Source organism: Babylonia areolata, chromosome 30, assembly GCF_041734735.1.
Source record: "Babylonia areolata isolate BAREFJ2019XMU chromosome 30, ASM4173473v1, whole genome shotgun sequence".
NCBI classification, from domain to species: domain Eukaryota; kingdom Metazoa; phylum Mollusca; class Gastropoda; order Neogastropoda; family Buccinidae; genus Babylonia; species Babylonia areolata.
The window spans coordinates 6,459,702-6,470,462 of record NC_134905.1 but is presented as its reverse complement, the minus strand read 5'-3'; the positions used below and the strand labels follow the sequence as shown (position 1 = coordinate 6,470,462).

At 39.8% G+C, this 10,761-nt stretch overlaps 1 protein-coding gene across 1 annotated transcript in view; it reads right to left on the bottom strand.

Annotated features, from left to right (window-relative positions):
- Positions 1–9,086: 9,086 nt before the first annotated feature.
- Positions 9,087–10,761, bottom strand: part of LOC143275577 (uncharacterized) — a 43,618-nt gene continuing 41,943 nt past the window's right edge. Inside the window, exons 9-10 of the mRNA XM_076579778.1 lie at positions 10,342–10,467; positions 9,087–9,435 (exon numbers count right to left, since the gene is read on the bottom strand). Of these exons, the coding sequence (XP_076435893.1) occupies positions 9,157–9,435; positions 10,342–10,467 (405 nt within the window). The 3' untranslated portion in view covers positions 9,087–9,156. The remainder of the gene's footprint in view (positions 9,436–10,341; positions 10,468–10,761) is intronic.

Sequence of the window (10,761 nt, the reverse complement as noted above, 5' to 3'; positions counted from 1 at the left end):
AAAAACACATCATACAAAAGAGCAAAACAAATCTGGAACATTTTTTTTTTTTTTTTTTTTTTTTGGCAGATTAAAATCCGTGCAAACTAATACTACTAGTAAGGCTATCAATAACAAAAAATCAAGACCATGTCTTGTATGTGTACATACATGTATATGACAAAAAGCACCCTGTTTGAAAAAAATTCGTGAAGAGTACAAGTACTACACACATTTAATCATGGATCCACTCCACGTCAACAAAAAGACAAAACAAACAAAGCAAGCATCATCACAGAATGTAGATGAGAGTGGAAAAAGCCCAAGAAGTTCAACGCAAGGACAAGAAAAGAACAAGCACAATTTTTTTTTTCTTTACCAAAAAAACCAAAAAACAAAGCAAAAAAAAAAAAAAAAGGAGAAAATGTATGGAACTTTGCAAGGAGCGACTAAAAAAAAACTTGCCTACAAGTCAACCAAAAAGAAAAAAAAGACTGCTCATCATTAAGAGGATTTCATTAGTCGCCACTGCGTGTGATCAAGCGTGATCAAATGATTTCCCAAATCATGCTGCTGCTCACAGCCAAGCTGACAGCAAAGTACCCATTTCAGGGTTGACATGATACTGGCACCAGGCAGGGAACAGTTCTCGATCATTACAAACACCTTGAAGAAAGCATATGCTCAGTTTCCTGGTCAAAGCTGCCACATTTCTCTCTCTCTTTTTTTGTGTGTGTGTGTTTTTTGCTGTTATTGTTTTTCCTATTTCTCTACGCCTTCAAGACACGGATCTCGACTGCTGAACAAGAGAATCAGATACAAGCCAAAGAGGTGAGATGCTTCCGGAAGATCCTTGGCATCACATACAGGCACCACATCACAAACGATGAAGCTCATAGAAAAGTCTAGGAAGCTATTCGGCCACATGATGATCTACTGACCACTGTAAAGAAAAGGAATTTGAAGCGGTATGGCCACGTCTGGCGTTCATCAGTACCGAGCAAGACCTTCCTGCAGGGAACAGTGCAGGGAGCAAGGAGAAGAGGCCGGCAGGAGAAGAGATGGGATGATATCATCACAGAGTGGACAGGCAGGAGAAGAGATGGGATGATATCATCACAGAGTGGACAGGCAGGAGAAGAGATGGGATGATATCATCACAGAGTGGACAGGCAGGAGAAGAGATGGGATGATATCATCACAGAGTGGACAGGCAGGAGAAGAGATGGGATGACATCATCACAGAGTGGACAGGCAGGAGAAGAGATGGGATGATATGATCACAGAGTGGACAGGCAGGAGAAGAGATGGGATGATATCATCACAGAGTGGACAGGCAGGAGAAGAGATGGGATGATATGATCACAGAGTGGACAGGCAGGAGAAGAGATGGGATGACATCATGACAGAGTGGACAGGCAGGAGAAGAGATGGGATGACATCATCACAGAGTGGACAGGCAGGAGAAGAGATGGGATGACATCATGACAGAGTGGACAGGCAGGAGAAGAGATGGGATGACATCATCACAGAGTGGACAGGCAGGAGAAGAGATGGGATGATATCATCACAGAGTGGACAGGCAGGAGAAGAGATGGGATGACATCATCACAGAGTGGACAGGCAGGAGAAGAGATGGGATGACATCATGACAGAGTGGACAGGCAGGAGAAGAGATGGGATGACATCATCACAGAGTGGACAGGCAGGAGAAGAGATGGGATGATATCATCACAGAGTGGACAGGCAGGAGAAGAGATGGGATGATATCATCACAGAGTGGACAGGCAGGAGAAGAGATGGGATGATATCATCACAGAGTGGACAGGCAGGAGAAGAGATGGGATGATATCATCACAGAGTGGACAGGCAGGAGAAGAGATGGGATGATATCATCACAGAGTGGACAGGCAGGAGAAGAGATGGGATGATATCATCACAGAGTGGACAGGTATAACTCGTGAGTCTTCTCTCTCTTGAGTCCTGCCCACTCTCTTAAGTCGAAAATGGGAATAATTTGCTCCATCAATATATAGGTATATATACAGGAGATGACGCACTTAAGCAGATAAATATGACCAGCCATCACAAAGGTCAACGGAGTGAGACAGCCAGATGGTATCGTTTTACTTGGTGTCCGTGGTCCTGAGGACCAAACATCAGAACGCATTCTTCAGTCCTGCCCACTCTTGAAAAGGGCTCAGGAGACACACTGAACGACCGACATCAACCCTACCAGCAACACACCAAGCTCCATGGCTCCAGACAGGACTTGGGGAGGGGAGCGTCATTCATCAGTCATGCTGGACTGGCACTGTGAAAAGCTGAATAAAAAGTAGAACTGGTGTCTGTGTACTGAACTGTGTCTTGCTTTAATCATTCTGATGATGTCCCCTTCAGCCTCCTCCCTCCCTCCCACCGCCCCCCTCACCACCTCATTCGAACAGATACAAGCCACAAGTAAGTCGAGAAGGGGAATAATTTGCTCCATCAATTATATAGGTATATATACAGGAGATGACGCACTTAAGCAGATAAATAATGACCAGCCATCACAAAGGTCAATGGAACAGAACTCATTGCGTCTTCCAACCGTTCATCTCCTGCCGGTTAGTTGTGAAATACAGCAGACACGCAAGCCATCTGATGTTGTTAGCACACACCACCACAGACACGCAAGCCATCTGATGTTGTTAGCACACACCACCAAGGGCACTTGAGACTGAAAGCACATAAGCCCGGATATCATTACAAAGAATCCAAAAACGAAGCAAAATCAGTAGAAACCAAATACTAATTTTTTTGTGAAAAAGGAGAATAAAAAAAAGTGGCACTTGCAAGCACAAATGCACGATATTATCAAAAAATAACCAACACAAAAAAAACAACAACATGACTATATACAAAGCAGCAGTTAAATCATCAAGCAAAATTCACAAGAAAGAAAACAGCTGACACCCCCCACCCCTCAAAAAAACAAAAAAAAAACAAAAAAGGAATTTCACAACAAAAGAAACTCTGTGTGATTTACAAAATAGCAAAAGTATATTCAGAAGGCGTATGAACGAAGAGAAAAACCCCAGCAAAAATAAAACATAGTACGCACAATATAACTTTGACATGTGTGTTTATACAAAGTTAATACAAAGCAATAGTCAGCAGTGGCGAAAAAAAGCAAGCGTAAAGAATACTTCTTCTTCAACATGAATACAACATGTACAAAAAATAAGCACACAATGCGCCTGGCAAAAAGGTGGCAAAAATTGTTCCCCCAAGTGTATTTTATTAATTGATCAATTAATAATCAACTGGCCATGTTTTGGGCTTGTTCCATGAGGCAGAAAACAGCAACCATACAGTGGAATTTATAAAATCATACAAGTCCACGGTGTTGTAATGACACTGTAGGAATAGGAATAGAAAATATAGATGTTTTTTTTTTCTTTTGCAAGAAAAAAATACTGAATATTTAAGTAGATAATCTCTTTCTAAGTACAGATTTGATTTATCTCAGACTGTGAAAAAAGCATTATTATAGACAGATAAATATGTGCCATGGAAGTAATGTACAATGACCATTTCAAATCTATGTTACATGTAAAAAATATTAAAAAAATTAAAAATCTAAGTATTTATTTCATCTGCAGGCACATTTGTTTATTTTCTGACTGTGAAAAAAAATTCATGAAACAGATAAATATGTACTGTGGGAATTAGTGTACGATCGGTGTCATGGTGAAATATGTCCTTTAAAGAGTCACGTACAAAGTCTTTAACTCAGAATCAGTGAGCGTGTGTGGATGTGTACATCCTATTCAATACAGGCAGACTGGCCTTCACTTGGAAAGAAAGTTTTCTGTAGTACAGACTTACACATGTGTTGAAGGAACTGTTAAAATCAATGTAACAGTTAAATATGAACTATAAAAAAAAGAACTACACAAAAAATACAGTTAAATATGAACTATAAAAAAAAAAAGAACTACACAATGTATAACATCTGACTAAAATATATACTAAAAAAAAAAAAAAAAAAAAAAAATCCAACAGTAATGCACAGCGTATAATATCCGACTGAATCACACTACTGTATGTTAATGTGCACATCACATTCCATTCTGGTACATAATTCTGTAATCGTCAGTCTCAGGAGACTATACAAAGTTCACTCCGGGCGGTGATTGATATCATGGACAGAAAGAGATTATCCAGGTAACTTAAGCCTTAACCAGAAAAGTACATGCCGACTATCACAGCACAATTTTTCCCCCCCTTCGGTGATACGCACCTTCCTTTCATGCAAATATCGTTACACGTTCTTCCAATTAAGATTGATGATTAATTAAAAAAATGTGTGGGTTCTTCTGATGGACACAATAATTATTTTTGTACGTGGGTAGGGTGACAATGAAGGGGAAAGTGGTGGGTGTGCTCGAACCCCAGTCCCAGAGCTGCCTCTCAGTAGTAGGTTTTTTTTTTTTCTTTTACTGTGAACTAATTCTCTGTGTCTTTGTATTTCAAACTATCACACAACTGGTGCTGGTGTGCTGGTATCATATTCTGTGTGTGAGTGTGCAGGTCTACTACTGATGAAATAAAATGAGATGCTATCAGCGTGGAGAAGAACTAGCAGAGATGTTTTTAAAAAAAAAGTTGGTACAGATAATGTTTCATAAACCAAGAAAAAAAAAAAGAAGTGAAAACAGGAATAGAAAAAAATCGATTATCACAAAAAAACCCAAACAAAAAAGATATTGCACTGAACATTTATACTAAATCCACAACATGAAATCATATATGTATATGTATGTATTTATATAGCTTGAGATTAATGCTCTGTCATGCAAAAATCAAAGATTCTAATGCTTCACTGATGTAGTAGAAGTAAGGGAAAAGTGTGTGCACATTCATACGTACCTACGTACTTGAGTATATGGTTGTGCAGTTGACTACTCCCCATTGTTAGCAACTAACTATTTTTCTAGTTTAAAATTCTGTGAGGTCTCTTAGCTTTCAGCATACAGTCCTTATACATAAAGAAACCCGAATGCTGCTTCTAAAAGAAAATCAGCGAAACTATCTTTAAAAAAAATCATTGTTGTGATCAACACTCTTTCTGTATATATAGTACAAAACCACACCTTTCTGATCAACTGAACTCCCTTCAAATTCCACAAAAAAACAAGCAGTATAATATAACATACAGATACATGTATCATACAAAAAAGCAGACCATTTTGATTTCAAGCATCTGTGTACACAAATAAGCATTAACATGGCAAGCATTTGAAGAAAAAAAAAAACACACCAAAAAAACATGTAGTAATAGTGATTGGCATGCAAAAGGCTGAAAAAAAAAACACAAAAAAAACAGCCAAAAAACAAAATTAATGCTGTCATTTAAGCAACACAGATTGGCAGAATACGCCTTCCAATGCATTGTTCTCAACATAATTACACTGGGAATTAACATCGGGAATTGAGCTTGCCTCAAGCATGAACCCCTCGTCCCCACCCCTCACCCTCTCTCCCCCTCCATCCCTCCTGATTCCTTTCAAAAAGGTCAATACAAAATAAAATGTTAATTAATAAATGCACACACAAAAAAAGGACATGAACTTACCATTCTGTTTAGATAATAATAATAATGATGATGATACACAGATACCAAAAGATCCACGAGCATAAAGCAATAACATACAGACATATATTCATTAAAAAAAAAAAAAGAAGAAAAAAAAAGAAAAGGTAATAAAAATCACTAAAAAACAAAAAAACGCCACCAGAAAAAAACATGCATTTTTTATACAGAACAAACTGGTCCAAAATCGGAAGCCGACTTTTCAATCAACAAAACGCAAGTCTTCCGTCTTTCCCTCCCCAACTCTTCATTACGAAATAATGGAAGCAATGAATAGCAGGGGGAAAAAAAACAACAACCTTAAACCAAAAAAATCAATGGGACAAAAATTCTCAGCCCCGCACAAATTTAAGTTTGAAGAGAAAAACGAATTCAGAGAACACAAAAGAGATGAAAGTGTTCAATGATGAAAAAGAAACAGGTCTGAAAACTGTTAAAACCATCTAAGACAATCTTTTAACCCTCCTCCTACAGACCCCCTTCATTTAGAATACAACACACACACACACACAAAAAAACAACAACCAAAACTTTACCTTGTCCTATCTCTGACTTCCATTTGTCCACCTTCTCAACTTTCCTATCTCTCGTTCTTCATTACTGGGTTGTTGTCTTTATATATATATATATATATATATATATATATATATATATATATATATATATATATATATATATATATAAACAAAACACTATCTGTGTAACTAACGAAAATAAGTAGACCAAACCTGTACTTCAATTTCTTTTTTTTTTTTTTACAGAAAAACTGACACAGAAAAAAAAAAAAAAAAAAGCACATGCCCACCCTAGGTTTTTATATGCCTGTTTACAAGACTGACACATACTGGAAAGATTATGAAAAAAAAACAAAAACCAAACCAGAAACAATATAGATACATAAGAAAAAGAGATGGTCAGGGAAGCGAAGAATGCCAGAGTGAGAGACGAGAGAGAGACAGAGACAGAAACAAAGAGAGAGGGGAAACAGAGAGAAACAACACACACACACACACACGCACAAAGAGATGGTGACACTGACAGGGAAAGACAACTACAGAAAATGATTTTTAAAGCTTCAAGAATCACATGGTGAATATAAATGTATGTAGTTCTGGCCCCCTTTTTTTTTTTTTTTGCACAAAAAATCAACAAAAAACCGAGTTTGTACGCTGATCAACAATAAAACAGCAATGACATCCTTCTTCCCACTCCCAGCAGAAGCGCTCCTCATTTGTCTTGTCTTAAGACTTTTTCCATGCCAATCTCAATGGCCCAAACTGCAATTTCTATTACACCAATCTCGACAGCCATTACTACCATTCTGAATGTGCCAATCTCAATGGCCAAAACTGCAATCTCAATTACACCAATCTTGACAGCCATTACTACCATTCTGAATGTGCTAATCTCAATGGCTCAAACTGCAATTTCTATTACACCAGTCTTGATAGCCATTACTACCATTCTGAATATGCTAATCTCAATGGCCAAAACTGCAATTTCTATTACATCAATCTTGACATCTATTACTACCATTCTGAATGTGCTAATCTCAATGGCCAAAACTGTGATCTCAATTACAAATCTTGATAGCCATTACTACCATTCTAAATATGCCAGTCTCAATGGCCAAACTGCAATCGTTGTCACATTACTGCCATTCTAAACGTGCCAATCCCAATTCCTAGAGTGCCAGCTTCATAACCACTGATGGATTCTTAGTGTGCCAATCTCAAATCAAAAAAGATTTTTCCAAGTGCTGGTTTTTTTCCCCCCTATAGGGATATTCTGTGTTTTTATATTCCTCCACAAACACAAAATGAATGCAGCATAGCCTGGAAAATAAATCACTTGATGTTCTATTTAACTTCATATCATTTGATCAAAATAGGTGGATGGACAAAATAGCGACTGGGAATTGGATCAATGCACCCACAACAACAACAACAACAACAACAAAATCTGGGTTTGGGTGGATCTGAGTTACCACTGGGTTTGTATGGTTTTTGTCCGCACTAAGGGAAAATGGTAACAAGAGTGTGTTAAGTATATATGCATACACATAACGCACACAGATGTGTTTCCTCTTTCAGTCCCTCTCTTCCTATACTGGGGGATAATCTGTATCAAACAGTAACAAAAATTATATCTCCACCGTCTCTACCCCCCCCCCCCTCCTAACACCTCCCCCCCCCTCCCACACCACCTCTCTCTCTCTCCCCTGCATTATTTCCTTCCTTCCTCATTTCAAGTCATTTTCATCTTGAAAGCTTAGAAAAAGGGAAAAAAAAAAGTGAATCGATTTCACCCCATTCCTTGTAATTTGACCAAACAGAACTGGGACTGCTGACTGTATTTTCTGCAGAACTTAATAACCACCATCTCTCTTCAAACCCTCACCAATCTTCCTAAGCACACAAACACATGTGATCTTATGGTGTGATACATCAAGGTATCATCGCCGCAACGCATGATACATCGTGCGGAAAAAAAGAATCTATAAATGTGTCTAGCCTTTCCTACCAAGAGCTTTTAGGACTCACGTCAAGGTTTGTTTGGTTTTTTTGTTTTTTTTACATCAAGATTTTCTGCTGATATAATCAACAGCAAGTCTGCCCTCTGGTAATGTAGTTGTTATAAACTGATAACAACAATAATAAGAGAAGAAAAAAAAAAGATAAAAAAAAAGCAAGTCCTTTTTTTTCCTTCAAACAAGCGTGGGTCAAGGTTCAGGGGTACTGCGAAATATGCATGAATGAAGACGCACACAAGATCTTTATATTAAAAAATATATATATAATAATAATAATAATATAAAAAAAAAAAGGGGGATGGAAGCATGGGCATAAAAGGGTGTATGTGTGGGTGGGGGGAAGGCGGGAGTAGAGTTGGTGGGAAGAGGGGGAACACGGGGAGGAGGATGAGAGAGGGTGGGGATGAGGGTGAGGATAGTTGGGTGGATGAGTGTGAGGGTGGTACGATTCAAAAAAAAAAAAAAAAAAAAAAGAAAAAAAAGGTAACCACTTACAAGGCAGCCGACACCAAACGACAGTAGGGGTAGGAGGAGGGAGGGGGATGTACGCTGGTTTGTTCCCCTTCACAACTTGGCAGAAGACAATTATCTATCAATAACAACTGACAAAAAGACATCATCATCATCGCCGCAGAGTTCATCTCCATAGGGGAGGAAGGAAGGTGCGGGGAAAAAAAACAAACACCCCAAAACAAAAAAAAACCCATCCCTCTCCCCCCCCAAAAAAAAACACCAACATCCACCATAAGGAAGGGACTGAGGCAGAAAAAAAAACAACAACAAATCCTCCCCCACTCCCCCAAAAATGGAAAAAGAACCAACCCACACCACCGAACCACCACCACCGCAGATGCGTTTTCAATTTACATCCCACTTAAACCTCCTCCCCTAGCCCCAAAACCCCACCCACTCCCCGGCTCCTCACACCACACCTTTTAGTGCGACCAGAAAAAAACATCATCACCATCACGACTCCCGCTGTTGTTGCACGCGTCCCCCCAACTCATTCCTTCTTCTCCGCCGCTGCCGCCGGTGCCTCTTCCGCCTTCTCTTCCGCCTTGGACTCTTCCGTCTTGGCCTCTTCCGGCTTGGACTCTTCCACCTGGGCCTGAGTTTCGTTCTTGGCGGGCTCCTCGCTCTCCTTCTTCTCCTCCTTCTTCTCCTCGGTCGTGGCTGCCTCGTCCTTGACCTCCCCGTTCTCCTTAGCCTTCTCCTCTCCTCCTTCCTCTTTCTTCTCCTCCGCCGCTTTCTCCTCAGTCTTCTCCTCTTCTGCTTTGGGTTCCTGTGTGAGTGTAAAAAAAGACGTGTGTACTTTAATATATGTAAGACATGCACACACACACACACACACATATATATGTGTGGAGTGACGGCCTAGAGGTAACGCGTCCGCCTAGGAAGCCAGAGAATCTCGGACAACTAAAACCAGGTGATTACAGATCCACTTCATTCATGCAAAAAGTCAAAAATCCCAAATGTCTTTTATTATGACTATTCAATAACAATAATGTACATTTATATAGCGTCCTTTCTCTCTAAGAGCTCAGTGCGCTTTACATGAAAGGGCACTTTACATAAAAGAAAAAGTTACAAATTACATGAATCATTCATGACCACTCTTTCTCAACCCCCACCCCCGCGCTCCCTCCACCTCCCACCCCACTCTCATTTGTAATGCATCCAAACTGAGCTGATAAGGATGATGTTGGAAAAGAAGGAAGCTGGGAGTGCTTATAGACAGGTTGTTGTATTTCTTTCTTTTTATCACAACAGATTTCTCTGTGTGAAATTCGGGCTGCTCTCTGCAGGGAGAGCACGTCGCTACACTACAGCGCCACCCATTTTTTTGTATTTTTTCCTGCATGCAGTTTTATTTGTTTTTCCTATTGAAGTAGATTTTTCAACAGAATTTTGCCAGGTACAACCCTTTTGTTGCCGTGGGTTCTTTTACGTGCGCTAAGTGAATGCTGCACACGGGACCTCGGTTTATCATCTCATCCGAATGACTAGCGTCCACACCACCACTCAAGGTCTAGTGGAGGGGGAGAAAATATCGGCGGCTGAGCCGTGATTCGAACCAGCGCGCTGAGACTATCTCGCTTCCTAGGCGGACGCGTTACCTCTAGGCCATCACTCAGGTTTTCAAAAGATGAGCTATGAGCATCGCTACTACACCACTACCACTCACCTCAATGCCTCCAGGCCCTCTGTACTTCTTGGTCTTCTTGATAAAGCCGTTCTCGATCAGACTGTAGGCCATCTCAATCACCGTCTCCTTGGAGTCCATGGGTTCAATTCCAAGCACCTCTTTCATCTGAACATGGACAGCAGAGCTTTCGGTCATTGTCATTATTGCAATCCTCATTGTTGTTTTCATCACAATCATCATCATCATCATCATCGTTTTCTTTACAATCATCATAATTTTCGTTTCAGATCACAGTCGTGGTCGTTTTCATCACAATTTTGAACAACATGGTTGTTTTTCATCACATTCATAGTCATCATCATCATTTTTATCAGACTCTATCATCATCGATATTTTAACTCACTCAGAACGGCCAGTTCTCTCTTCTCCTCTACACAGACCCCTCGGATGTCCAGTGGG